At 52.5% G+C, this 27881-nt stretch overlaps 1 protein-coding gene across 4 annotated transcripts in view; it reads right to left on the bottom strand.

Moving 5' to 3' along the window:
- The window catches only part of SCARB1 (scavenger receptor class B member 1), a 90301-nt gene that overhangs the window by 53194 nt on the left and 9226 nt on the right, over nt 1–27881 (bottom strand). For 2 of the 4 annotated variants that reach the window (XM_036823012.1, XM_036823011.1), the window contains exon 2: nt 27044–27203. In XM_036823012.1, the coding sequence (XP_036678907.1) occupies nt 27044–27203 (160 nt within the window). Of the gene's footprint in view, nt 1–24212; nt 24511–27043; nt 27204–27881 lie in introns of those variants that run through there. The other 2 variants (XM_036823014.1, XM_036823013.1) reach the window with 2 other exon arrangements.

Below are 27881 nucleotides of genomic sequence, written 5' to 3'. Positions count from 1 at the left end.
ATAAATAAATAATTTTTAAAAATAAAAATAAAAATGGCAGATAAATTCTGGATTTCCGGCTTCTTCTGAAAAACCAGGAGATGTGCCAGCACTGGGCCTGCCTCCCCACATGGCCCAGCCTGCTGAGCTGAGTAGCAGCTGCTCCTGGTGTGGGATCTGCTCTCCAGGTTACCACAGGCCTCACTGCTCCCTATCCCCTCACACCAGGAGGCTTCACTCACTGGAGTTGCTGCATGGCCTTCACGGGTATCTGAGTTTGCAATCCCTGTCCTACAGTAACACAGGATGAGAACATGGTACTCATTCATTCATTCCGACCCTGCCTGAGCATCTAATATGCTCAAAGCTGGTCCTCAGTGCTATGGGGGGCAAAGTTTATCAGAGAGGAGCTGAGCAGGGATTGGAAAAATGACAGGTTACTCACAAATGACTCAGACACACAATAGGAAGAGCTCAGCTCATCAAGTGTATTTATTGGCAACCACTGGCCAGCACCAGAACATCGTTTAACACTGGCAGGACTGTCACTAGGTACAACCACTTTGGAATATTGTTGGGGCACTAGCTACTAAAGCTGAAGTCCATGCCCTACATCCCAGTAATTCCATTCCTGGGTATTACCTAAGAGAAATGAAAACACATGTCCACACAAAGACTTGTACACAAATGTTCCCGGCAGCTTTACTCCTGGTAGCCTCAAACCAGAAACAACCTAACTATTAACCAGACATCACTGTATATTCACACAGCAGTGAGAAAGAACAGCCGTGTGCACCGTGGGTGGATCTCACAAGCCTAATGTTGAGCAAAGAAGCCAGACCACAACAGTACCCGCTGGCTGATTCCATTTTGATAAAGTACAAAACCAGGTAAAACTAAGCTATGCTGGAAGAAGTCAGGGTAGCGGTCACCCTTGGGGCTGGGTAGCAACAGGGGGGAGTGCAAGGGGATTCTGGGGGTGCTGCTGATTACTTAGGGATGTTCAGTTGTGAAAGTTCTGCCTGCCCGACATGTACCAGGCTAACATTGACAATGATGCCAGCATTTACTGGGTGCCACGCAATGTGCTAAATAAGCATTCGATGTGGCAGGCCCAAAGGCGACCTTTATCCCCTCCTCCCACTAAGTGAACCCTGACTTGCTTCTAGTATTGGGGAGAAAGCCCTAAATCTCAGAGAAAATGGGCCCAGACTGTAGTCCAGGCCCATGAGCCTGTCTAACCAATGAGAAGGAAAAGGAAGTCTGCTGGCAGCTTCTGAGAAAAAAGAAGATCCTCTTCCAATAAGAGAAAGAACTGAACAGAGCCCTCCCATTGCACCATCCCTCCTTCTGGCTTTGAATGATGTGTGTGACAGTGTGATGTCTGGCGCTGTGGCAGCCATCATGAGGCCATGAGGGCAAGGCTGAGAGACTTGCATAGACACTGACCCAGTCCCCTGACATCACTGAACAGCTGAATAAATCTGGAGACATCCATCACCTCCAGTCTCTCATGAAGCACAATAATAAACCTCTGTATTATACCAGCCACTTGGAAGCAGCTTTTCTGTTGCTTGCAGCCCAAAACATCCCATTCGATGCAATGCTTGCTTTCATCTAAATATGACAATTAGTCCGTGAGGTAGGTACCATTATTTGCTTTGCTTTGTTGATGAGGAAACTGAGGCACAGAGAGATTAAACTACTTACTTGCTCAAGGGCACAAACCCAGTAGTGACAGAGGGTCCTCAACTCCAGTCTGCCCCCAAAGCCTGAGCTCTAACATTCTACTGCTTCCATAAAGGCTCACCGCAGGTGTGGATAGGTAAGGGTCACAGGGAAGGGAGAAGACTGCTGGAAGGTGCACGCAGTTCCGATCCCAGGCTCCCAGGCAAATCAAGCACAATCTCACCCTCCACCCGTAAGCCGGGGCCTCATCTGGACCCACCAACTACACCACCATGATGGGAACTCCGGGCAGTCTACCTGTCTGTGCTCTTTAGGACGAACAGTCTCCCCCAGGGCTGACTTCTGCCCCACTTTCTCCACATAATTCAGGCAGAGGACAGCCCTTCCTTCAAACACCGCAATTTCACCCCAATAATAAAGCAGCCTATTTGCACACAAGAAAGGGCTCAGCAAACTACGGCCTGCGGGCCACATCTGGCCTGTTTCTGTTCACCCCGGGAGCTAACAACGGTTTTACATTTTTACATGTTTGAAAAAAAAAAAAAACAGAAGGCTACTAACTCAAGACACATGAAAGTTACATAAAATTCACATGTTGGTGTCCACAAATAAAGCTGTCGTGGCACTCTGCCAGCCCCCTCACAGATATATTGTCCACGCAGCTTCTGCACCACGGCTGCGGAGGTGAGAGGCTGAGACAGAACCTGTTTGGCCCGTAAAGCTGAGAATATTTACTATTTGTCCTTTACAGAGAGTGTGCCAACCCCTGTCCTCTGCCCCTTGGTCCCCTGACCGGCCACATGGAGACGTGAGTACCTCCCCTTCCTCCTTGGTGGCAGCACCGAGAATCAAGTGACAAGGACATGCACTGCTCTGAAGAAGGCACCCGGGTGTAAACGGGCCACAAGGACGCTTGCTAAATGAGCTTTCCGCCACTCACCTTGGCCCTGGTTCCAGAACGCGTGCAGAAGCTTGCCAAGGTCTTGTAAGATGGCGCAATGGTGGTTTGAGCCTGGAAGAATCAGAGGCTCAGGGCTGCCTCCTCCAAAAGCTCAATCTTTTGCAAGAGGCTCAGCGTGCTGTAATCACCCTGGCCAGGGGCTGGGCAATCTGGTCTACCACCTACGAACCCGAACCCGATCCTTGATGCCCGGATTGGCGGGGCGGGGGGAGGGGCGGTAGGGGGACCGGTACTGATCCCCCCTCAGGTTAAACCCCATCATGACTTTTTTTTTTTTTTTCTTTTTTTTTTGGCTGGGCCACTCGGCACGCGGGATCTTAGCTCCCCGACCAGGGATCAAACCCACACCCCCTGCAGTGGAAGTGTGGAGTCCTAACCACTGGACCACCAGGGAATTTCCCCCATCACTTTTTAAAATTGTGGTCAAATACACATAACAGCACAGGTACCATCTTTACCATTGTTAAGCGTACAGTTCAGTGGCATTAAGTACTTTCACATTGTCATGCAATCATCCCCACCATCCGTCTCCAGAAATTTTCATCTTCCCCAACTGAAACTCTATTCCCATTAAACACTAACTCCCCTCCCCCAGCCCCTGGCACCCACCCTCTATTCTCTGTCTCTATGAATTTGCCCCCCCCATAGGGACTTCATATAAGTAGAATCACACAATATTCTACTTCATATAAGCAGAATCACACAATATGTGTCTTTTTGTGACTGGCTTTTTTCACTTAGCATAATATCCTCAAAGTTCATCCATGTTATAGCCTGTGTCAGAATTTCTTTCCTTTTTAAGGCTGAATCACATCCCAGTGTATGGATGGACCATATTCTGTTCATCCATCCATCTAGTGATGGCCACTTGGGTTGTTTCCACCTTTTGGCTGTTGTGAATAGTGCTGCGATGAACATGAGTGTGCAAATATCTCTTCAAGTCCCTGCTTTCAATTATTTTGGATATGTACCCAGAAGTAGAATTGCTGCATCCGATGGTAATTCTATATTTCAATTTTTTGAGGAACTGCCAGACTTTCCCACAGCAGCTGCACCATTTATATGCCCTCCAACACTGTACAAGGGTTCCAGTTTCTCCACAACCTGACTAATCACTGTCATGTTTTTATAGCAGCCAGCCTGGTGGGCACGGGGCGATGGTTCACCGCGGTTAGGATTTGCATTCCGCTAACCATGAGTGATGTGGGGCACTTCCTCGTGTGCCTGTTGGTCACTTGCATATCTTCTTCGGAGAAATCTCTATGAAGTCCTTGGCCCATTTTCTAATCGGGTCGGTTTCTGTTGTGAATGAGTTGTCCCACCAAGAATTTAGGACCAGATTTACGGCCCACACTTTTCATCTGCTCTTGACTGCCCTCCCGGATATTTCCATCTTAGAAAACAGCTCCACCAGCCACTGAGTCCCTCAAACAGAAGTTCAAGAGACTTACTTCTCTCCTCCCCTCCCATCCCAAGTCTAATCCATCGGCATACCTGGTTCACGCTCCCTACAAGAGGAATCTTGACTCTGTTCCCTCCTTCCAATTATACTGCCTATGCCCTGGCCCGAGGCACCCACCGTCTTCCCTGCCTCCTCTCAACCCCCCAACACTGCCTCCCCGCCCCGCAGCAGCCAGAGGGCTCTGTAAGACACGCAGCAGATCATGTCCCGCCCCCCACTCAGAACTCTCCACTGGCATCTCAAGGAATTGAAACCCAAATCTCAACTCCTCCCCATGTCCTACAAGGCCCCGGCCTGCCTCTCCCCTCTCACCACCCACTTCTCCCCAGGCCCACCGGCCTGCTTATCACATTAGAGTGATAAGTTGCTTATCACTCCAATGTGATAAGCCACTTCCCACCTCCGGGCCTTTGCACTTGCTGTGCCCTGTGCCTGACGTGCTGTTCCTACGCCCAACTCCTCATCAGCTCCAACAGCCCCTCCTCAGGGAGGCCCTCCTGACCACCCACCCAAAGGAGAAGGACCCGGCCTGGGGTGTCCAGGACTGCAGCTCCCATGCCTGGTACAATGCCCAGCACACAGTACGAGCTCAGAACACACGCGCTGAAGGCTGCTTACATCCCAAACCACAGAGAGGAGTCAAAGATCACCCTCCCCACGCCTGCCCCCCGGGGTTGAAGGACTTCTGAAACCCCAGCGGGACGCTGCCCCAGCCCCCGGCCTTTCTCCCTCGCCCGCCAAGGACACAGATGGCCAGGACTGCTGACAGCTGTACCCCACTTATCTGGGCTCCCCGGCCACCCACAAGCTGCCGGAGCCCAAGGGAGCATGGAGGTGACGTCATTCTCCTGCAGGAGAGGACAGGGAGGGCCAGGCTGCCCCCCAAGGACAGGCTCCCACCCAGGCCTGTGGCCACAGCCACCTCCACTCCCACCTCCCCAGGCCATGACGCTCCAGGCGCCTGACACACCCTTCATTACCACCGCCCCACTATCCCCACCACCATCCCCACCGCTCTCACCAGGAGTGGGCAACACTCGAAGCACTTTGCTCCCTGAGTCCTCACAACGGCTCCATGCGGTGTATGCTAACATCATCCCACCTTACAGTTGGGGAAACTGAGGCTCGGGAAGATTAGGTCACTGCCCAAGTATGGCCAGTTTTCTGAATCCTCAACTCTATATATACTGCCACATATATTAAAATAATAATTACAGTCAAAAATTATATTTTTTAATTCTTTTCATTATTCCCTCATTTGAGCAGGTAGAAAGAACAGGTGTTGCTAGAGATGAGGAAACTAAGGCAGGAGGCTTACAGTGAGCCTAAGGCCAGAAGCTGCATCAGAACCCCGAGGGGCTCCCGACTCCCCGGTTTTCCTCTGTGATGAACACGTCCATCACCCAGGACCCTGGACGGCCTCCATGAACTAAGTCTGAATTTATTCCAAAAGAAGGTTGGTAATTAACAGCCACAAGGCCAGCCTGATGCAGTAGCACTCACTCACTTCCCATTTATCAACCCACTTATCCCTCGCAGCAACAGCCATGAGGCCAGGGCTATGATTATCCCCATTTTACAGATGAGGAAATCAAGATCTGAAGGGGCCAAGTCACTTGCCCACGGCCAAGGAGCTGCGAAGCATCAACCTGGTGAGAATGAGGTCTGCCAAGGAACAGACCTCATCCAACGGGGGCAGCCCCCGGCCGACAGCTGCCGCATAGAGTTTGCAAACTGTCAGGAGTGCCTCAAAATGTAGATTTGGGGCTTCCCTGGTGGCGCAGTGGTTGAGAATCTGCCTGCTAATGCAGGGGACACGGGTTCGAGCCCTGGTCTGGGAAGATCCCACATGCCACGGAGTAGCTGGGCCCGTGAGCCACAACTACTGAGCCTGCGCGTCTGGAGCCTGTGCCCCGCAACGGGAGGGGCCGCGATAGTGAGAGGCCCGCGCACCGCGATGAAGAGCGGTCCCCGCACCGCGATGAAGAGTGGCCCCCGCTTGCCGCAACTGGAGAAAGCCCTCGCACGAACCAAAGACCCAACACAGCCAAAAATAAATAAATAAATAAATAAAGTAGCTATAAAAACAACAATGGCTCCTTTAAAAAAAAAAAAAAAAAAAAAAAAATGTAGATTTGGATCTAAATCTGCCTGTCTTTAAATGCTGGCGACCGATATAATTTTTTTTAATACCAGCGTGGACCACACAAAACACCTCTCCAGCCAGGTCTGGGTCTGGGAGAGGCTGGGCTGTAACCTTGGGACAAAAGTGAGGGTTCCAGGTTCCGCTTCTACCACCAGCTGTGTGACCTCGGGCAGGTGCCTCAACCTCTCTGAGCCGCCATGACTCTAGCCAGAAAATAAGCATAACCACAGCTCGGAGAGGGTTATGAAGACAATGAACCTGTACCACACGCAGCTTGGTGCCTGGCACATACTAAGTTCTGCCCCAAAACCTGTGAATGTGACCTTATTTAGAAAAAGGGTCTTTGCAGATTTAATTAAGGATTTCAAAGTGAGATCATCCTGGATTATGCGGGTGGACCCTAAATCCAACGATGAGTGTCCTTAGAAGAGAATACACAGAGGCAGAAATTGGAGGGATACGGCCACAAGCCAAGGAATGCCTGGAGCCACCGGGAGCAGAAGAGACAAGGCAGGATCCTCCCCTAGAGCCTTCAGTGGGAGCACGGCCGACACCTCGATTTCAGACTTCTGGCCTCCAGAACTGGGAGAGAATACATCTCTATTGTAAACCACCCGTCTGTGATCACGTGTTACGGCAGCCCCAGGAAACATATGCTCCCTGAGAAAGCTCCAGAAGGCACACAGGAGCCTCCAGCAGGAAGATTTTTTCTAGAATGGATCCCGACCTGCACCTTCCTTTGCCAGGTCCCAAGGAACGGGACTCCTTCCCACGCAGGCCCGTCATCACTGCTCCGGCAGTAACAGGGAAACAGCCCCGTCCTTTGCAGCGCTCCGTGTACGAAGCCCGCAGGGCATAGAGGCAGGCCCACAGGCCACAGGAGGGTGAGTTCTGGGCCAGTACAAAGGTCTCCAAGATCCACCCCTCAGTGCCAAACCCAAGGTGGAGAAAGGCATGCAGGGTCCTCAAGGGTGGGCCTGGGACAGGAGGATATCCCGGTCCCTGTGGACACAAACAATGTTTTTCAGGAAGGAACTATTAACCCAAGTTGCCTTTGGAGCCAAGACCCACTGTGGGGAAAGGCAGTGGTGACTTTTCACATTGTGCCTTTTTTTTTGAGGTTGTAACTCTCTGCACGCTTTCAATCTTTTTTCATTGTACCCCTATTGTACTTTCCTTATTTTTGACGCCAGTGGGGGCTGTCTGGGCAAGAGCTGGCCCTGCCAAGCACATCCCATCCAGCTGTCATAAGTGACGCGACCATCTGAGGCTGCTCTACCTGAATTTTAATCCATGGGAGCTGAGAAAATCAGCCCCAACTGCAAAAGAGGACATCGGCTTTTAGAAGAAAATCAAGTTCCCAGAGAACCCAAGAACTAGGACCTGGATTTGAACCCGGAGTTCTGCGGGTCTGCAGGTCAGGCAAACACTTGGTCGTGGGTCGAATGGCGTCCCCCAGAATTCATGTCCAGCTGGAACCTCAGAAGCTGACCTTATTTGGCAATGGTGTCTTTGGAGATGTGAACAAGTTACGGATCTCGAGATGACGTCATCCTTGATTTAGGGGGGGCCCTAAATCCAATGACAGGTGTCCTTATAAGAAGAGGCAAGGACACAGAGGGGACGGCCATGTGAGGACAAAGGCCTCGGAAAGTAATACACACATTACAGTTACACAGCAAGGAGGCCACAGGCCCGCCCTCAGCAGGAGGGGACCCCTAAGCTGGCTGCAGACAGCAGGGGGGTATGTGGGGTCGGCCACATTTCCTCCCCGTCCTGCACAAGGCTGACCTCTCCCTCTGAGCCTTTTCAGCTGAAGAGAGGCCCCTCACATCCTCTGTCCTCTCCCTGCAGCTGACCTCGGTCACCGGGGACCAAAGATTTCTGCTTAAACCAAGTCCAAGTCCCGGGATCTATCCCTTGTTTGCTGTGTGCCCCCCCTCAAGCCCCTCAAACTCTCTGAGCCTCAGACCCCATCCCACCACTGACTTAGAAAAGGAAGAAGCCTCAAACACACAACTCAGAAGTACAAATCAAAACAACACCCATCACAACCACACACATTCTAGAATGCCAGACGGTATCGGGCGCTGGAGCAGATGTGGGAGGGAACGGCAACGGCCCTTATGGAAGGCACATTTGATGACACTGGCTCCCTGCCTCCCCCCTCCCGTGCCCTTCGACCTGGCAGCTCCACTCCCCGCACATCCCGAGGAAATTCTTGGGAACTTTAAGATGGAAGGTTCCAGGATGTTTGCTGTCTGGGGGGGCAGGAGTGGACGGAACCAGGTACTAGTCACGAAAGGAATAAACAAAACATGAGGAATGTAAACTCGGAAACCCAGGCAGTAGCAAGAAGCCACGGGCCAGATAAGAATACGGCACCATAGAAAGATTTCCAAGAGCGTGATGGGAGAAAAGTAGGGCTCAGAGCAGGAGTCAGGTACCGAGGGCAGAGGTCGCCCTCTCCCCAGGCTCTGGCAGCCCAGGTACTGCGCGTGGGGCCTGCTCGGCCATGCCCAGCTCAAAGCACTTACCACCTATTAGCCTGCTCAATCCTCACCTCAACCCTACGGGAAGGTGTGGTTTGTCCCATTTTACAGGAGCCTATCCAAACCCGAGACCCGAGGAACCTACCCCAGGTCACCCGCAGGCAAGTGGCAAAGCCAGGATTGGCCCCCATGCCCACCTGGCTCCAGAATTGAGCTCCAGCCCACTGTTCTGTGAGCAGACTCCTGGCACCACCTGTGGCACAAGGACACACGTGTCCTATTTAAAGACATACCACCCAGGGGATGGGTGCCAGGGCAAGGAGGGGTGAGACATGAGAGGGATAAGGGGAAGAAGAGGAAATAGAAGGAGACAAGGGAAAAGAGATAAACAGGCACGTGTATGCACACATCCACAGCTGCACTATTCACAATGACCAAAAGGTGGAAATAACCGTGTCCCTCAACTGATGGATGAGTAAACAGAATGTGGTCCATCCACACAGTGAAATATGATTCAGCCATAAAAAGGAGTAAAGCACTGACACAAGCTACAATCTGAAGAACCTTGAAAACGTGATGCTGAGTGAAAGAAGCCAGGCACAAAGGACCACACAGGCTAGGATTCCATTTATAGGAAATGTCCGGAACAGATACATCCACAGATACAGAAAGCAGACTAATGGCTGACAGGGAATAGGGGAGCTGGATGGAAGAAAAGATGGGGAGTGGGGTTTCACTTTGGGGTGACAGAAACATTTTAGAAGCAGAAAGAGGTGATGGTTCACACTGTGAATGTGCTAATTGCCACTGAATGGATCACTTTAAAATGATTAATTTTATGTTCTTTGAATTTCATCTCTATAAGTTATTAACTAAAAAACTTGTGGACTTCCCTGGCAGTCCAGTGGTTAAGACTTCACGCTTCCACCACAGGGGGCATGGTTTTGATCTCTGGTCCGGGAACTAAGGTCCTGCGTGCCGCAGGGCAGCTAAGCTCGCGCACCACAACTACAGAGCCCACACACCACAACTAGAGAAACCTGTGCGCCGCAACGAAGACCCAATGCAGCCAAATAAATAAATTAATTAACTAATTAATTAAAAAAATATGGGGTGTGGTTTATTGCAACAACACGGATGGGTCTCACAAACATAATGGGAAGCAAGAACAACAAGACAAAACAAAAAAATACAGAGTATGTGCCTTATTACGTCAGGGCTGGGCTGCTGTAACAAAACATCACAGACTGGGTGGCTTATAAACAACAGACATTTATTTCGTTCGGTCAGGAGGCTGGAAGTCTGAGATCAGGGTGCTGGCATGGTCAAATGAGGGCCCTCTTCTGGCTTGCAGACTTCTCTCTATGTCGTCACATGGTGGAAGGGGTGAGGGAGCTCTCCGGGGACTCTTTTACAAGGGCACTAATCCTATTCACGAGGGCTCCACCCTCATGACCTAATCACCTCCCAAAGGCCCCACCTCCTAACACCATCACTTTGGGCATTAGGATTTCAACGCATGAATTTTGAGGCATTCAGACCATAGAAATATGATTCCGTTCAAGTGAAGTTCAAAACCAGACAAAACTAAGCCCAGTGTTTAGGGATGCAGATGGGGTAACACAATAAAAAGCCAAGCAAGCTGGGAACAAGTCTCCTCTGCAGGGGCTTCTGGAGGGCAGATGAGGTTCTGCTTTTTCATCTGGGGATGATCACACTGGCGTTCGTTTTAGTTATTTATTTAATTGCGTGTGTCTTAGGCACTTTCCTTGAAGTGCGTAAGATTTCACAATAAAAAGAAATCAAAGTTGAAAGTCCAAAGCAGGAGGCTGCAGCAGGTGGAATCTGGCGACCCTGGGAACAGGCAGTCAAAGGAAGTCCTGAGGCCTAGAGAGTCTTTCAAAGCTGCCAAGGGATTCCAGCTACAGCGGGCTCCTGGCCGAGTAAAGCCACAGTGACCTTCCTGTGCCAGCCAAGAGGCCAGATGGGGCCAGGGGGACCTGGCACAAGAATTTCTGCAAGCCTCAGAGGGACAGGCAGCGGAGATGAGAAGCCCCCACACCTGCCATCCCATCTCCACCAGACAGGCCCTGACACCCCAGGGCTGCAACGCCTTCCCAGCCCAGAGGATGCGGCGGCATCCGACCCAGCCCATGGCCCTCAAGTCCATGGCACTGGGAGACCAGGAGGGCTGGAGGGGAGGAGACAGGCTGGCCGAGGGCCGCTGGAAGGATCCACACGCCTGGGCATGAGGGCAAGGAATCAGAGCTGAGAAAATGAGGAAGCAGATGGAAGGACGGCTGAGCGAGGCAAGGCCTGATGGAATCACTGTCTTCTTCCAGTCCGAGGGGAGGTTCAGACTCGCCTGGGGGCGCAGGCCTGCTGCAGGATGGGGTCACCCAGCTGGGATGGGGGTGGGGTCCAGGCGCCCATCCCAACTCAGCCAGGAGAGCTCTACCCCCATCTGACTCACACAAGGAGGCTTTTGTGTAGGACTCTGTCGGAAGAAAACGTGCACTCACGAGGAAACAATTAGACAAATCCAAATTGAAAGGCATTCCACCAGAAAAACTGGTCTGGTCCCTTAATAAACGCCAGTGTTGTGAAGGACCCAGTAAAAAGAATATGGCTGGAGGACTGGTCTGGATTAAAGGAGGAGAAAGAAACAAGGCAGCTGGACACAGGACGTGATTTAAACAAAAAAAACTGCTCTAAAGGGTGCTCTTGGGTCAATAAGAGACTCTGAATGTAACCTGAGCATCAAAGAAGTAAATTATTACGAGCTTTCCTGAGGGTGACTGTGGTCTGTGGTTACAGAAAAAAATAGTCTTGTCCTTAAGACACGCACGCTGCAGTATTCTGGGGCGAGGTGTCCTGACGTCTGCAAGCAACTCTCACATGGTCTGGCAACGAGAGAGACAGACAGACAGACAGACAGAGACTGAGAACGAAAATGCAGCAAATTGTAAACATTGGTGGAGCTCAGGAAACGGCTTACAGGAATTCGTTGCACTGTTCTTGCGATTTTTCCAAAATAAAATTTTTCAAACTGAAACATCGAGGTGGGAAAAGAACACTTTCGGCTGCTTTATGGATTATTTCACAAGTTTGAAACCTCCCTCCTGGGAATGGCTCGTACATCCACACCGTGGGATGTTCAGTCATCTAGATACCCAGTCAGAGCTACCCAAGCAACCGGGGAAAGTTTAGAGAAGAGACGCAGTGAGAAAAGCAAGATGCGGGAAAGTGGGCATAGTATGGTCCCGTTTCGGTAAAATGACAGACTAATCCTACTATAGGTGTGTGTATAAGGTTAAGATGACGACAACAGCAAACACTTATGTGACACTTGCCAAGCTGTTATTCTAAGTGCTTTACATGTGCCAACTCCTCCATCTTCATAAGAGCCCTGTACAGGAGATACTTCCATTAATGCCATTTTACAGAGGGGGAAATAAGGCACAGAGAGGTTAAGTTACTTGTCCAAAGACACACAGCTGGGAAGGGGCAGAACCAGGATTTGAACTCAGGCTGCCTGGCTCCAAAGTCTATGCTCTTGGGTCCACCTAAACTCCTGGATGCCAAAACCCTGGCCAAGGGCTAGAGAGAGTCATGCGGGTTTGAGAACCCATGCCTGACCTTGAGACGGTGACATGCCAACACTGCCTTCCAGCTCCCCATGTTCCAGTCTGCCTCATGCCTCTCACTCAGGTGGAAGGTTATCATGTGGGCACACAGGGCTCTCTCAGCACACAAAGGGATGCTCCCAGAGGCCCCGGGGGCCTGGCTGTCCAGGCAGGTTCCTCTCACACACAGCTCCGAGCTGTCCTGGGTGAAGAAGGGTGTGCCCCAGAGTTTGGGGCAAGGGCCAACAAGCTGGCAGCCGTTCATCCGGGGGACTGTTGATGACAGATGTGCTGGTTCACACTGCAGAACACACCTGCTGGCAACAGCGATTCCAGATCAACTCCTCTGCACCTGTACCTGGGCAGATTCCGATAAAGGTCAGAGTCTTTACTCATCCCTCCTCTGCGCCATCCCCTCCAGGGCACACCACTGGCGCCTCCCGCCCGGGGCAGACAAAGCCTGCACTTTGGCACACCCCAGCCCTGACACCTCTCCCAGTTTACAACAAACACCTCTTCCCAATCCTGCCAGGAGGTGGGTGCGGACAGGAATGCAGACAGGGGACCCTGGGGACTTTCTGCCTGAAGAATGCTAGCTAATGACTTGCTTTTACAACTACTTGGCTTCTTCCAAGCCCTGTTCCAGAGGCCCATCTGACTTCCACCTACTTCCCCCACCCACCTGAGACAGTCTTCCCTGCCAGTACTCACCGCTAATTTGCTCTGTGGCCTTACTTAAATCTTTGCTCCCTTTGGGTTCTGGTTTTCCCAGAGAAAAAATAAAAGATGGAACTGAGTAAAACCCAAGCTCCAGATCTAACAGTCTGAGTTTATGAAACCTTCCCTGATAAACACAACTGATAAGCTGATAAGCTACCATCCCCTCCAGAGGTCTTGGGTCAAGCCAAAGAAAAGAATCTCTAATACTATAATAACAAGACGCAATGAGATGAAGTGAGGAAGCTACTCTGGGGAAAAGGGCACATCAATCATTTTTGCTGCCTGTCACCCTTTCCTCCTTCTGCTAACAGTGACCCCCCGCCACCTTTTCCTTTAGGGCACCACCCCACCCCACCTCAGTCCCTCTGCTTTGGGGAAAAAAAGTCCTCCTTCTCCAGCTCCAAGAATGGGCACGTAATCCAAGCCTGACCAATCAGAGCAGTCCATTTCTCAAGGTACAGTGATTGGCTCAGGGATAAGCATGAGAGACAAGCCCAGCCAATCAGAGCCCATGAGCATTCACACCACAACTTTTCCCAGCCACTGGGAAAATTCTCTAATTATCTTTGAAGGTCCCTCCATAAGGTTCCCTTTGGAGACCTCCGGGGAAATTCAAAGGAGCCAGTTTCTCCCCCATGTGGTACAGACAGTCATCTGAGCCCCAGATAAAGCTGCTGGCCAGTGATACGAAAGCACACATACAAAAAATGAATTTTTAACTCTTGGATTGCATTCAAGCTGGACCCACTATGGGACCCCACAGGAGGAAGAGCAGGGCCACAAGAAGCTCCCTCCCCACCCTCTCTGCACTCTCCAGGCCAACACTAACCGGGTCGACTTGTGGTTTATTGAGTGCAGGTAAAAGATTTTGCCTGGTTGAGCTGATGTGCGATCCTGTAGGTACAGAGCAAGTACGTATCACCAGCAAGCCGGACCTGGGTCTCCCAACTCCAGCCTCACGAGGTTTCCACTCATAAGGACAGGAAACGCAAGTGGTTCCACTTTAAGGCTGAACTTGGGCTTAAATGCAGCAGGAGGGAAACACCGCCACACCCCCAGTCCAAGCCACCCAGCTGAGGCCAAGATGCCAGCATGAGGATCCCTTCTCCTTCCGAGAGGCAGAGCGAGGCAGCCCCAGACCAGCCTCCACGCCTCCCTTGGCCCCTTGGACAGGACAGATGCTCTTTCTTTACCCACCATCCCCAGATGGCCCCAATGACATCTTTGTAAACCTGTGTCCCTTCCTTCTGGCGACTCCGCCTTCACGTTGGGACAGAGGAGGGGTCAATCAACACTCAGCCAGTAGAAACACCCAGTCACTGGAGTCAGAGAGACGTCTCTGGAATCCAGGCGGGGCTTGTTAAGACGCAGGCCCTGAATCCACGAACACGTCACGGAGAGCTGGCTCCCGGGTGCTCCCTGGTGCCGGGCGCACAGATAGGAGGGGAAGAGCCAGTATTGGAAGCCAAGGAGTCTGGCTTCAAAAATCCATGCTTTTGAGGATCCCGATTGGAATCCTCTCACTGCCTCGACTCAACGTCCCACCCCAGCCAGGTCTCTGCCCTGGACCAGGGTCCCCAACCATGCAATACAGTCATGAACAAGAGAGACAAGGCCCCTGCCTCATGGAACCTCAAGCAAGTGAACAATACAATTCCAGAGCATGGTGACGGCTTGGAAGACAGTAACACGGAATGCTTATAACATAGATAGGGTGGGGTTCATGGGGGGAGGGGGGGGTCTCTTCTTCAAGAGGTCACATTTGAGCTGAAACATAAGAGGAACCAAACATAAAAGCCAGGAGAAAGGAACAGTCTGTGCAAAGGTCCTGAGGCAGAAAAGAACACAGTGTATTGGAGGAAAAGAAAGGCCTGTGAGGCTGTAGCAGGGCGGAAGTGCAGGGAGTGGAGGTAAGTGGCTTACAGGCCACGGCGGGCAGACGGGTTTCAGACCAGACGCAAGAAGGTTTTCATCAGGGCTGTGAAATGATCCAATGTGCATTATTTTAAAGAGCATTCTAGCTGCGGCAGGGGAAATTGCCGAGAGGGTGGCAAGAATAGGAGCAGACAGGCAGGAGAGGAAGCTCCTGCAGCAGGTGAGAGGCGGAATGGCTGGATGTGGGGGGGGGGGCCGTGCAGGGGGAGGGGCGCGGTCCCCAGGTGCCCGCACAGGACGACAACCTGACACTCATCACGAACCTCCCTGTGAAACCACCCTCGTCTTCTAAACATCCGTTCAGTAACTATTTGAGAACCTACCATTATGTGCTAGGTGTCGTTCCAAGTGCTTGGGACACAGCGATGAACAAAAACTAAGGTCCCTGCCCTCATGGGCCTGACATTCTCACAGGGAGAAACAGACAATAAATGATAAACAGGATGCATAGGTAAATTCGGTGGTATCTCAGCAGGTGACGGGACTACAGAAAAAAACAGCAGGGTAAGGAGGGTTTGGAGCACCAGGGAATGGGAAGGGAACTTGCAATATTAAAAAAGAGAGATCCATGGGCAAGTGAGATCTGAACAAAGCCTAAAGGAGGTGGGAGAGTGAATCACGCACATGTCACATCAGGGAAAGAGCTGTGGGCAGAGGGAAGAACTTAGTAAGGCAGATGTGCCAGTAAGTCTGAGGAACTGCCAGAAGGGCCATGTGCAAGGTCAAGGTGAAGGGGAGGACAGAAAGGGGTCAGGATCAGATGGAACAGGCCTCAAGGGACAACATAAGGGCTCACCTTGACTCGGAGGGGATGGGGCAGGTTCACTGCAGGGCTTTAAGCAGAGGAGGACGGTGCAGTTTTCATAGGATTCCTTTGGCTGCTGTGCTGAAAAACCTGACCAGGGAGCAAAGGTGGGCGCAGGGATCCTGCAGGAATCCAGGTGAGAGCCGATGGCACCTTGGACCAGGGTAGTGGCCGTGGGTGTGGAGAGAAGTTGGATTCTGGTTATATTTTGAAGATGAAGCCATAAAACATCCTGATGGTTCAGTGTGGGAAGTGAGAGAGAGTCAAGGCTCACTCCAAGGCTTTCGGCCTGGGTAGCTGGAGAATGGACAAGCAACGGCCTGAGATGGGAATGTGGGTTTCACGGGGAGTGATGGGAAGTCAGGCGCTGGCTAGGGTAAGCGTGAGCTGCCTTTGACCACCCAGGTTGAGATATGGAGTTGGCCATTGGATGCTTGAGACTGGAGTTCAAGGGGAAAGGTCCGGGCCTGGGATATCAATTTGGTAGGTGCCAGGACAGAGATGGCATTTGACACGTGAGACTGGGTGAGCACAGCCAGGAAAGGCCTGAGCCCTGGGACGTGCCAATGGCCGGCGGTCAGGGAGATAAGGAGACACCAGCATCTGAGTCCAAGAGCGGCTGAAGAGAGCACACAGTAAAGCGTCTCAAGAGTCCTTCTAGAAAAACGGTACAGATGAACCGGTTTGCAGGGCAGAAATAGAGACACAGATGTAGAGCAAAAACTTATGGACACCAAGGGGGGAACGTGGCAGGGGGGCTGGGGGGGTGGGATGAACTGGGAGATTGGGATTGACATGTATACACTGATATGCATAAAATGGATAACTGATAAGAACCTGCTGTATAAAAAAAAAAAAAAAAAGAGTCCTTCTAGAAGCTTCCAGAAAAGGTGGAAGGAACTTCACCCAGAATGCCAGGAAGCAAGCACAGGTCAGGCCACTCCTGTTCCTTCCTCCCCTCCCCCCCCCCAGCACGAAGCAATCGGGGAACAGGAGGAAACAGTGGGGCGGAGGTGGGGGAAGGAAGCAAGACAATGAAGCCAGCTGTGCCCTGGGCCATCAGGGGCCCGGACGTCTGGGTTTGGGGAGGTTCTGAGCAAAATGATCCTGAGCTTCAAATCAGAACCACCTATAACTCACCAGCTCCTGGGCCCTGGAAATCTCTAAAGCTGAGAATGAACTTTTTTGTGTTGTTTTTGTTTCTCTTTGCATTTCAGCTCTGGTGGCCACTCCCAGGGCCAGTGGAGGCCAAGGTCGCATTTGACCAAGGGGGAGGGAGAGGAGGCACATAAAAGGACTTCACCTTTTGTCTTGCTTTTGTATTTCTGGCCGACTGCTACAGTCGAATTCTTTGCACCATAAATGTGTTTATGAGGACGAGGCTGCTAGATCTCTGTGGCACAGAAGGGCCGGGGGTGTGGGAGGGAGGTGGGTGCTCAGGGTGGACTCCCTGTAACCGAATTCTCTAGTTCTAAGATTATGAGCCAGAAAAGAGCCTTGTGGCTGAAACCAGCCTTGGGGGCGGCTTATGACCCCAGGGGCCTCTCTGCTGCTGACCAAGGGCATAGGATCACCCTTCTGGGCACCATGACCACCGGGAGGACCCACGGTCATTGATGGAGCCCACGGTCATTGATGGAGCAGACGTGCCTGTGCCGGGGCTCCGGCGGGACCAAACTGCCCAAGGGAAGCTCTTCAACAAACAAGTCCTCGACACCGACTCACTTCTGTCCCGTTTGCTAGAAGTTGAAGCCAGCACGGGATGATTCCAGGTAGCTGTCACCAAATTTTAGCTAATCCCATGAGTCACGGAGCAGAGGCCCAGCCAGGATGAGTCACTCTAGGAAAGGATGGGGAACGTGTCCTGAAATGGGAAGAGCCAGGCGCACTGAACACAGCCCCGTGCCGGGCCTGGGACACATGGCCACATGTGTGTGCACACAACCCAACACACGCGGACATGTGTTAACACGTGTGTCCACATGTCCCCATGTGTAACTCTACGCTCAACAGGTGTCAACACACGTGTGTGAGCCCACACATAGACACATACATAACAGCACGTGTGAACCCGTGTGGGTCAGGCTACCACACGCGGGCACACGTCATGTGTGTACACGTGTGTTCGTGCACATACACATGTATGCCATCACGGGGACACTGTGCTCCAAGCCGACACATGCTGACACGCAACACTTGTCTGTGTGTGCGTGCTTCGGCACATGGCCACACGCAGGCGTGCGTGGGCGCATGCCGACATATGTTCCTGTGTCACCAGTCAGCGTGTGCAGCCGGCACACGTGTGCACACATCGACACATGTGCGCACACACATGAAACCAGAGGAGCAAATCCGTCAGCAGCAAAGAGGGAAACAAAAATAACCAACACTCGGGGAGACTAAAAATAGCCCGTATTTTCAGCTGTGGCTCTGGAGGGATAGGAAGCTCCGGCAGGAAAGAGGAAGAAAAACACAGCAGAATCGGGGCACACCTGCGACCCCACTGCCCCCCGAGAAGGGAGCACCGCCCCCCCCATCCGCGGCCATGGGTCAAGTGCGCGGCCAGAGGGAGCCTGCTGTGGTCAGAGGCGGTCAGCCCGCGACGCCGTGACGCCCTCTGAGACGCAACCCTGGGGCTCTGTGGAGGCCCAGACGGACGGCAGGGCACAGAGCTGGCCGAGCAGACCCTGCAGGACAGGCGGGGTCACCCTGAGGGTCGCTGGGACCACGGGCCCGGGAGAGGCTGCCCTCCCCAGCTTCCCTTGGCATCTGCGATTCTAGAGCTGCCCGGGCCTAGCAGACAGCCCTGGAGGGAAGACGTCAGGACGTACCCTGTACTCGCAGTTTGGGGGAGGTGATTATCAGGAGAAAGGCCTGGGAAGGACCCCACTGCCCCACTGTCTGTGCAGGAAAAAGACAAGGAAAGGTGGACCCCAGCAGAGAACAGGGGAAGGGCCTGCCCTGCCCCCAAATGTCAAGTTGAGCTGCTCGGAAATACTGTACGGAGGGTGGGGAGGACGGGGTCCACAGGTGGCGGGCTCGCTGGAATCTTGTTTCCGCCACTTCAGCTGTGTGACCTGGGGCAAGTGTCCTTCCGGCTCTGTGCTTCCATTTCCCTCAATAAAAGAGAGGCAGAGGGAGCTACTTAGATACTAAATGAAGCAGCTGAATACACGTAAAACACACAGGACAGTGTCTAGTGCATAATCATGTCCACCGACTGTTATCTCTCCCCAACCCCTGCCTCTGAACTGATGGGCAAAGGAGATTTGCCAGAGGGCACGAAGCACGGGGGCAGGGCACAGTGTTCCTGAAGGCTCTCTGGGTGGCCCTCGCCAAGGGAGGAGGGGGCAAAATAGAGTCGGAGGCTGGGGGTGGTGGTGGGGAGAGGCTAAGGAAACAGCCCGACCTCAAAGTGCTCAGCGTCTGCCCATCCCACCATCCTACTGTGAGCCCAAGCGCTGCTCTGGCCCTGGGGACGCTGCAGGGACAGCGGCAGGACAGCCCGCGCCCCTGCTCATGAGGCAGAGGGAGAATGCACAAATAAACATATAACATAAGGGGGTGGCTTTTAGGGAAGTGAGGGGCGAACTGTGCAGGTATCTGGGGATGAGCCTTCCGGGCGGTGGAGAAAGCAAGCCAGAGTTTGGCGGGACCAGGCTTGGTGGGTTCAAGGACTTCAAAGAGATAAGCGTGGCAGGTGAGCAGAGGAGCCAAGAGGGGGTGCAGTGAGAGAGGAAAGGAGGGCTGCATCGTGGCGGGGGGACTTCAGGCCACTGACATGACCTTGGTGTTCACTCAGAGTGAGACGGGAAACCTCAGTGGGTTGAGAGCAGAGGGGGCACGTGATCTGGCTGTCTGTGGAGACCAGGGATGAGACTACTGCACTAGTCCAAGCAGTGGGTGGAGGAGGGCAGAGTGGTGGAGACGTTGAGAAGGGGCCAGAATGCAGCTATGCCTTTGAAGGGAAGCCGGTAAGATCTGCTGATGGACCAGACACAGGGGTATCCCAAAAAGCATGCAGTCAAGGATGACCCAAGGTTTTTTGCCTCTACTCTTGGAGGGAACGAATGGAGATATCACTTATTGAGATGGGGACACAGATGGGAGAAGACTTTGGCAGCTGGAAAAATTCATGGATATAGCACCCAAGGCTGATTCCAACTAGCAAACATAAAAGACAGCAGAGGGGGACTCAGCTTCCCATCCCACCCCCGGCCGTGGAGAAGACCACCAGGCCCATCATTGCACATGGTGGCCCAGCAAACGAACCCCTTCCCCTGTGGCCCAGCGGGGCCTTCCCTGGTGGACCAGAGACACCCAGTAACTTGGAAATACACGCCCAGGGACCTGGACTGCACTTCCTAATCCATGCAAACACATAGAGGGCCACGCATGCCAGGCTCTGTTCTAGGCTGTGGATATAAGAGCGCCCGTCCTCCTGGGGTTTGCCTCAGGATTTTTTCACACACACACACATACACACACACACACACACACACACACACCCCAGCAAGGTAACTTGGGCAAATTACTCTCTTAAACTTCTGTTTCCCTAACTGTAGTTGATGACAGTGAGATGTGTGTCCCAGAATTCTCCCAGGACTAAACGAGATGATCAACATTTACAAAGATGCCTAGCACACGATCACCCTCGATTATACTCCTGAGTGCATTCGGTCTGAACACCGCTTGTCCAACCCTACCCACTGGGGGAAAGGAGAAGAAATGAGTCTCATTCTCCCCCAAGGCCTCTCCCAGCGACCTCCATCTCCAGGGCCCCTCCACTGTGTGCCTCCTGCATTCTGCATCTAACTCATTTGGCCATTCTTTGGGGAAAGCTACGGATTCGTTACTAATTTTTAACTAAACACATAATACGTGAATACATTCTCCTTATTTACAAAGAAAAAGTATGAGCCTTACAGATAATGCATAAATATTCTCCCTGCCACACCCCCAGTCCCCTGAGAGTAACCACTTTTGTCAGTCTGGTACACACCCTTCCACACCTTTTTCTGTGCTTTTACATGCACTGATAGAAACCCAGCGAAAAGACAGAGTATTGTTTTGTGGAGTATTTTTTGTTTTTTTTTTTTAACACGAGTAGCCTCAAAGCTTTTTTTCAATTAGTAATGTGTTTTTTCTACTTTTCTGTGCCCAAACGTAAATATCTAGTTCCTTCTCTCTAACTTTTACCTAGAAATCCACTGGATGAAGGGCTCCTGCTTTACTTCCTATGCCCCTATTGAAATGTAGACCAGATTTGGCGGTCAGGATTCCTGCGCGAAACTGCCACAAGCTGTGTAAACCGGGTACATCCAGAGCAGTTTCACACACAGGTCACCGCCTTTGTACTTTATCATCTTGCCAGGAAACAAACTAAATCCAACCCCTGCCTCAGAGCTGAAGACACATGCCCTGGCTCAGAGGTGGAGTAACTGGCCTGAGGTCCCCAGCCAGCAAATGGCACAGCCAGGTCTGCAAACCCTGAGCTCTGGAAACTGACATCGGTTTCAAAACGAGCCACACCCCTATGCAACCCCATTAGTAACCTGAGAAATGTAAATCACACACATCAGATTAACCCCCCCCCCAAAATTATAATAAGAAATCGGTAATCCCAATAATGGCAGAGATGTGGGGGAGTGACGAGTTTCATACTCTGTGGATGGGACTATAAATGCCCTCAGTCTTCAGAAGGGCCATTAGGCTGTGTCCAAATGCAAACTGGACATACCATCTGGACTAGAGGCTTCTCTTCTAGAAATGTACCCGGTGGAAGTGTTCATCCAGGTACACAGAGAGGTATGTATGAGAAAATTATCAGTCAACGGAGAAACAGGTAAGTAATTAACTGTACAGCCATTCAAAGGAATACTATGCAGCAGTGAAAAGTGTGACCGATTTATATGTTTTGACATGGAAAAATTCCCAAGCGATATCTGTGAATTGAAAAGCAAACTGCAGGCTATTTCGACGTAGTTTAGTTCAATATATGTAAATATACATATATTAATGTGTCTAAATCCATGCTCCTGATGTGTATCTCCATAAAAATCTAAAAAGATACTCTCGGATGACGGTGTACTATCCCACGAGGGGAATAAAATGGGGGGAACCTTTTTTTCCCTCCACTTGAATTTTTTTTTTTTTTTACAAACAAGAATCCATGTATTTTCTATACACGGACTTCTTTAACCCCAAAGCATAAAAAAAAAAAGTAGAAATCAAAGCACAAGCCCTCCCATTCAAGTTGTACGTGGACACGTGCAGCCAAAGAAAACACCAGCGGGCCATCCGTCCCTCTCCTAGCATCCCACCCACTCGGTCCCCTGAACACAGATGCTCTTCTTCCAAGGTAAGGCTCTTGGCCAGGGCTCAGCCTGAGCTGTCCAAGAAGAAACTGTCACAGGCTGGGGTCGCCTCCGTGCCTTCACACCACTCAGCCACAAACCAATCACCTTTAGGATATTCACGGAGGATGCTGGGTGGTTCTCACTCAAGTTTAAGCCCAGAAATCTTAGCTCCGGGACAACTGAGGACAGTGGCGCTTTCCTCTTTGGAAGCCCTGAGAAGGAGTGGGAAATTAGGTAGGGCATGTGGGTGTGCATGTACACACACACACACACACACACACACACACACATCCTTCATCTGATTGAGAGCCGTGAAAAGAAAACACCTGAATTAAGTCCAAGAAGGACAGGGCTGACAAGATTCTGCATCAGCTATAAATCCCACTCATCCCCACACCCCCAAAACAACAGGCTCTCTGCACGGGATCACGACGGGCTTGCCACGCTTACAGCACCCAAGTGATGGTCTCTCCAGGGCCCACACAGTACAGAAACCACAAATTTGGCGGGCGTTGACGGCCGGCTTTCACTGAGATAAAGCTCTCACAGCTACTTTGAAAAGCAAAACAGATACACCCGTTGGCCACCACGGGAGAGAAAGAAGCAGTTCTGCCGCTCTCAGGTTTCCCCAAGAAACTTTTTCCCGCCACCTCACAGGCAAGAAAAAAAAACCACTAAGAGGAACTCAGAGCTCAATGTCACCATAGGCCAGGATCTCCTTGCAATCAGATTACAGGACTTAATGGGACAAGATTTGACGACAAAACAAAGGACACAGTGTGGCCAAGATGACTCAGACAACTGCTCACCCAGAGACCTCGAGAAAAACCAAACGTTGCTCCATCTTTAAAGCCAAAAAATGGCAGCCGGGTCCAAGCAGATGCAGCCTTCATTCATTCGCTCATTCATTCATCTCCCAAGCATCCCGCGCTGGGCGTGGGGCACAGACACGAAATGGGGACAAGTCCCCATTCTCAAGAAACTCGCCTAAAGAAGCCGCTTAAGGGGAAAAGAGAAATCAGCTAGCAAGTGATGACAGACACCTCTTTCTGCCAGCTCTGCGTCTGGCTGGATCTTGGGCCAAGGTGAGCCTCAGTTTCCCCTCCCGGCCCTGCAGGTGCTGGCCTTGCCTTCAAAGAGCTGAATGCTTTTACCTCAAGTGTGATACTCTGCAATCTCCCTGTCCTTCGGTAACTCCAGGCTCATTCAAAAATGCCGCCAGACACCCAGGGCAGAGTCTGACGGTCTGAAGGCCAGCTGACAGCCTTAATTTGTCTCCCTGGTTGAAAGGGCAGTGGTGTATAAGGTTAGGATGGCAGGAAAGCTCTCAGGCTGTGGACTCCCCAAGGACCCTGTTTATGCAGCCTTGGGCTTATGCCTGCCTCTGTGTGGATCTGGGGAGAAAAGCGGCTTATCACTGCCAATCTGCATCAGGAAGGCAGCGTCCGGGAACGACAGAGCAGCTCATTCCACCTCTGAGAAGGGGTTTGTATGGGGGAGGTTCTGGACAGCAGAGACCGTTCTCCTGAGCACCCACCGGCCTGGGCACCCATGTGAGTCTCACATGCACGTGCATGGAGGGTTCCTGTCCTCCTGTGCTCACAGGAAACAAGCAAAGTGCAGCCCTAGTTTTACCCCACATTGTCACAGGCTGCCGTAGAAGAGGCAAGAAGCATGTGAACCGGCTCCTGGGCTCCTCCAGGCAGTACCAGAAACGTGGCCGCACTCCAGCCCCGCCTCCGACCCCAGACCCTTAAGGTGAGGTCAGGCTCCCAGATGGTCTCTAATTCAGGCTTCCTCAACCCGGGCCTGCGCCTCCAGCAAAAGCCCTGGATGCCCTCCTTGGCCCCCAAACTCAGCCTGCGTCCTGGGTCGGGGAGGTTCCTGGGAAGGTGGCCAGCTGCCCCTCCTCATGCCCTCGGGTCTCTCCGGTGCTCAGGGGCCCCGGCCCAGGACACCCGGCCCTCCTCGGCGCCCAGCGCCCTCCAGCCCCGGAGGGGACCGCGTGCACTGACCCCCGGCCGGGCCCCTCACCCACCTTGAGGACCTGCTGCTTGATGATCGAGGGCACCATCACGATCATGATAACGCCCAGCACGGCGCACAGCAGCCCGGCGAAGCCCAGCGCCGCGACCACCCGGCGCGCTCTAGAGCGGCTGCCCATGTCTGCGCGCCCCGGCGCCCGCGCGCTGCTCGCGGGGCTCCGCGCCTGTGGAGGGACCGAGGCGGGGACGGAGGTGACTGAGGCAGCGACTCCGCGGACGCGGGCCGCAGCGGCACGGCGGGCCCGGGACCGCAGCGCACGGAGGAGCGGCCCGGCAGGTGGCCAGCGGTTTTATGTGCCATCGCCCGGGCGGACCGCCCCCGGGACGCCCTGGGCACCAGGATCTGGGCGGGCGCCAGGATCTGGGCGGGCGCCAGCGGGCGGGGGAGGCGGGGCGGGGCCTAAGTTAGCAAGGGGCGTGTCCGGGGCGGGGCGCGGAGCAGATGGTCCGATTGGGGCGGGGCCACTGCCGCCGGCCCCAAGCTCTAGCTTCCGTTTCCGCGGGAGGGAGACGCGGAGGTCTCGTGGCCTGCGTGCAACGTTGGGCTTGCCTCCCCTCCACCTCCTAACCCTTCTCCCCTTCCTCGCTCCCAGCTGCTCCCCGCTCACCCCTTTCCCTGATCCCGCCTCCCCATCTTCTCCCCCCTCCTCCTCTGGCTCCTCCCCCTGCCTCTCCCTCCTCCCCCTGCCTCCCAGACCCTCCTCCTCCTCTCTTCTTCTCCCCTCCTCGCCTCCCACTTCCTGTGTCCTGACCGTCGTCACTGTTAGTATTTAGTAGGAATTGCCCAACTCTAGCAGGGACTCCAGAGCTCCCGCCCCCAGCTCTGCGACCTCCTCTCCCCCCACGGCGCCACACACACCTTCCCACGTGTGCGCACACACATGCTATTGCAGCCTCTCTCGCCGTAGAACAAGCCCAGCAGACTCCCGCCTCAGGACCTTGTACCCCTACGACTTGGAATTCTGTCCCCCCCAGATATCTGCCCGGCTCCTTCCTTCACGACTGCTCCGCCACCTTATCGGAAAGGCTCTTCCCTGCCACCCTGTGTGAAATAAAATAGCGGCCAGTTCTCCCCTCACCCCTCACCCTTATCACCGGGCCACCACCTGGCCTGTTCCACGTTCATATGTTCTTGCGTTCTGACCGTCGCCAGGCGCTAGAATGCTACGGGCAGAAGCTTCGTCTCTTGACAAAGCTTGACCGCTGCCTGGCTGGGAACGCTTGCTCACAAGGAACATTTTAGAATGAACCAGCGAGGAGCCTTCTAGGTGGGGTCCTTGTGCTAAGTGCCTGGCCCACGGCGACTCCATTGTACAGATAAGGAAACAGGCACGGAGGGTTAGGTCAACAAACCCAAGTCCCTGCTTTCTAACGAACAGGGAGACAGACGATTGGCAAGTGAACAGATGAACGATGGATTGCAGGTAAGTGCTCCAAGAAAATGAAACCTGGGCGCGTGCTCCACTGCAGCCCTCCACCCCACCTGGACTTCTTGACCCCTGATGTAGACCAGTCCCCTCAGGCTCTAGTTGGGGCCACGCAGGGATAGGAGGGCAGTGTCCCCAGCACCTGGGTAAGGCAGGCCGGTCCCTGAGGGCTCAGAATGGGGCCTTCTGAAACTCTTCTTCAACCCTGGAAGGAAGCAGCCTTCTCCCAGGCCCACCCTTAAGCAACACAGCCTGGCCTGAGTCAGTATTTATCAGGCACCTGCTGTGACTAGCCAGAGAGCCTTGCCTGGCATCGTGTTCCCCTTGGGAGACCCGACATTGTCCAGGGTAACGGGAGCAGGGACCCAACCCCTGACCTAGATCAAGATGGCTGGGGCAAAGGTGGCTAGATCAGGCGGCTGTGGTGTCAGATGAGCACAGGTTCCAAGAAGTCCATGCTGCAGGATTTCCTACCCTAGAGTCCTGGGGAAAGTGGCTTGGCCCGTTCTGTGCCTCAGTTTGTTCACCTGTCAAATGGGGATAATAAGAGACTCTCTCCAAGGGCTATTGCGAGGATTAAATGAGTTGGGAAGATGTGACAGTGCGTAGAACAGTGCCCCAAGGTGAGAGCACCATGAAGCTAGCTGTTCTTGTTGCTGCCCCGAGGTCCTAACTGACCTGGCTTCTGCTCACCTTTCTGCCCCCATCTCCCAACCTCTCCCCCTTGTTCTCTCTACCCCAGGCTTCTGGGCCTTCTTTCTGTTCCTTAAACAGCCCCAGCTTTTTCCAGCCACAGGGTCTTTGCACGTGCTGTTCCATCTGCCTAGAATACACTTCCCCAGACCTGCCGCCTTCTCCTCCTGCAGGTCTCACTTCAAAGCCTGCTCCTTAGAGAGGCCTTCCCTGTGTAATCCGTCCAAAATGAAAGTCCCAACCCACCAGTCACTCTCTATCAAATCACCCCATTTTATCTAAAATTGTCTTATTCGTTTATCTGTTTACTTCTTTCTCCCCCCAGCCCCCAAGAGAGAGAAGCCGGTCTGTTTTTGCGAATGGATGTATCGCCAGCGCCTGGAACAATGCCTGGCAACTAGTACATACTCAATAAAGGCTTGAAATAATTCATCTTTAATTAATCAACTCATTCATTAATTAATATAATTTCCCTGAATTCCTTAAGGCCTTCAGCGGCCATCAGCTGTGGGGATTGTTTTATGTTTGCTGACTTTTGTAGTTCTTGGGAATTAACTAATTAACTAAAATCTGGGGTCTGTGCTCGCCCTGACGCCACCCCCTTCTTTGATACCCAGCTTCCCTCGGCAAGGACTGGCTCGCCTTGACCATCTCACCCAATCTAACTTTCAAGTCTTCAAGGTCCAAATGTACGTGATGCTTACCCAAGAGAGCCCCCAAGGCCACGGCAAGAGTGTTCTCATGTCACGCCACACTGTCACTTGACAAGAGAGAAAGCAGAGATGAAAGGATGTCTGAGACACGTGACCAGCCGTGACCTCGCTGTGGGGAGTCACATCCACTGGGGGAGTAGGGGGCGGTGACCTAAGAAGCCAGAGAAAAGACTTCGTCATGTTTCAGAGAGAGGCTTTGCCAGGACGAGGCAAGACAGTGATGCAGAAGGAAAAGAAAGATTAATGATAGTAAAATATTATCAACGTGCATGTCAGAGAGATCCTGTAAACGCCAAGTCAGATGACGTTCCTCCTCAGCTCTAAACCCTCCCACGATCGAAAGACAGTTAGTGGGAGTGTTGGCAAGGAGGTGGAGAAATTGGGACCCTCATACACTGCTGGTGGGGTTGTAAAATGGCACGGCCACTGTGGAGAACAGTCTGGAAACAGCTCCTCGAAAGACTAAACACAGAGTTGCCATAAGTCCCCGCAGTTCCCCTCCTGGGTATATGTGAGAGAAATGAAAACTGTGTCCGCACAAAAATTTATACACGACAGCACTCTTCACGGTAGCCGAAAGGTGGAAGCAACCCAAATATCCCCCACTGAAACATGGATAAACAAAGCATGGAATATCCCACAATGGAATGTTATTTAATATTAAAAAATGAAGTACTGATCCATGCTGCAACACGGATGACTTTGAAAACGTTACCCTAAGTGAAAGAGGCAGTTACAAAAGACCACATACAGGATGATTCCATTTCCATGAAATGTCCAGAACAGGCAAATCCATAGAGACAGAAAACAGGTTAGTGTTTGCCTAGGC

This window comes from Balaenoptera musculus, chromosome 14 (genome assembly GCF_009873245.2).
Source record: "Balaenoptera musculus isolate JJ_BM4_2016_0621 chromosome 14, mBalMus1.pri.v3, whole genome shotgun sequence".
Classification (NCBI taxonomy): Eukaryota; Metazoa; Chordata; class Mammalia; order Artiodactyla; family Balaenopteridae; genus Balaenoptera; species Balaenoptera musculus.
The sequence above is the reverse complement of the archived record's forward strand: the minus strand, read 5'-3'. Positions and strand labels throughout refer to the sequence as shown.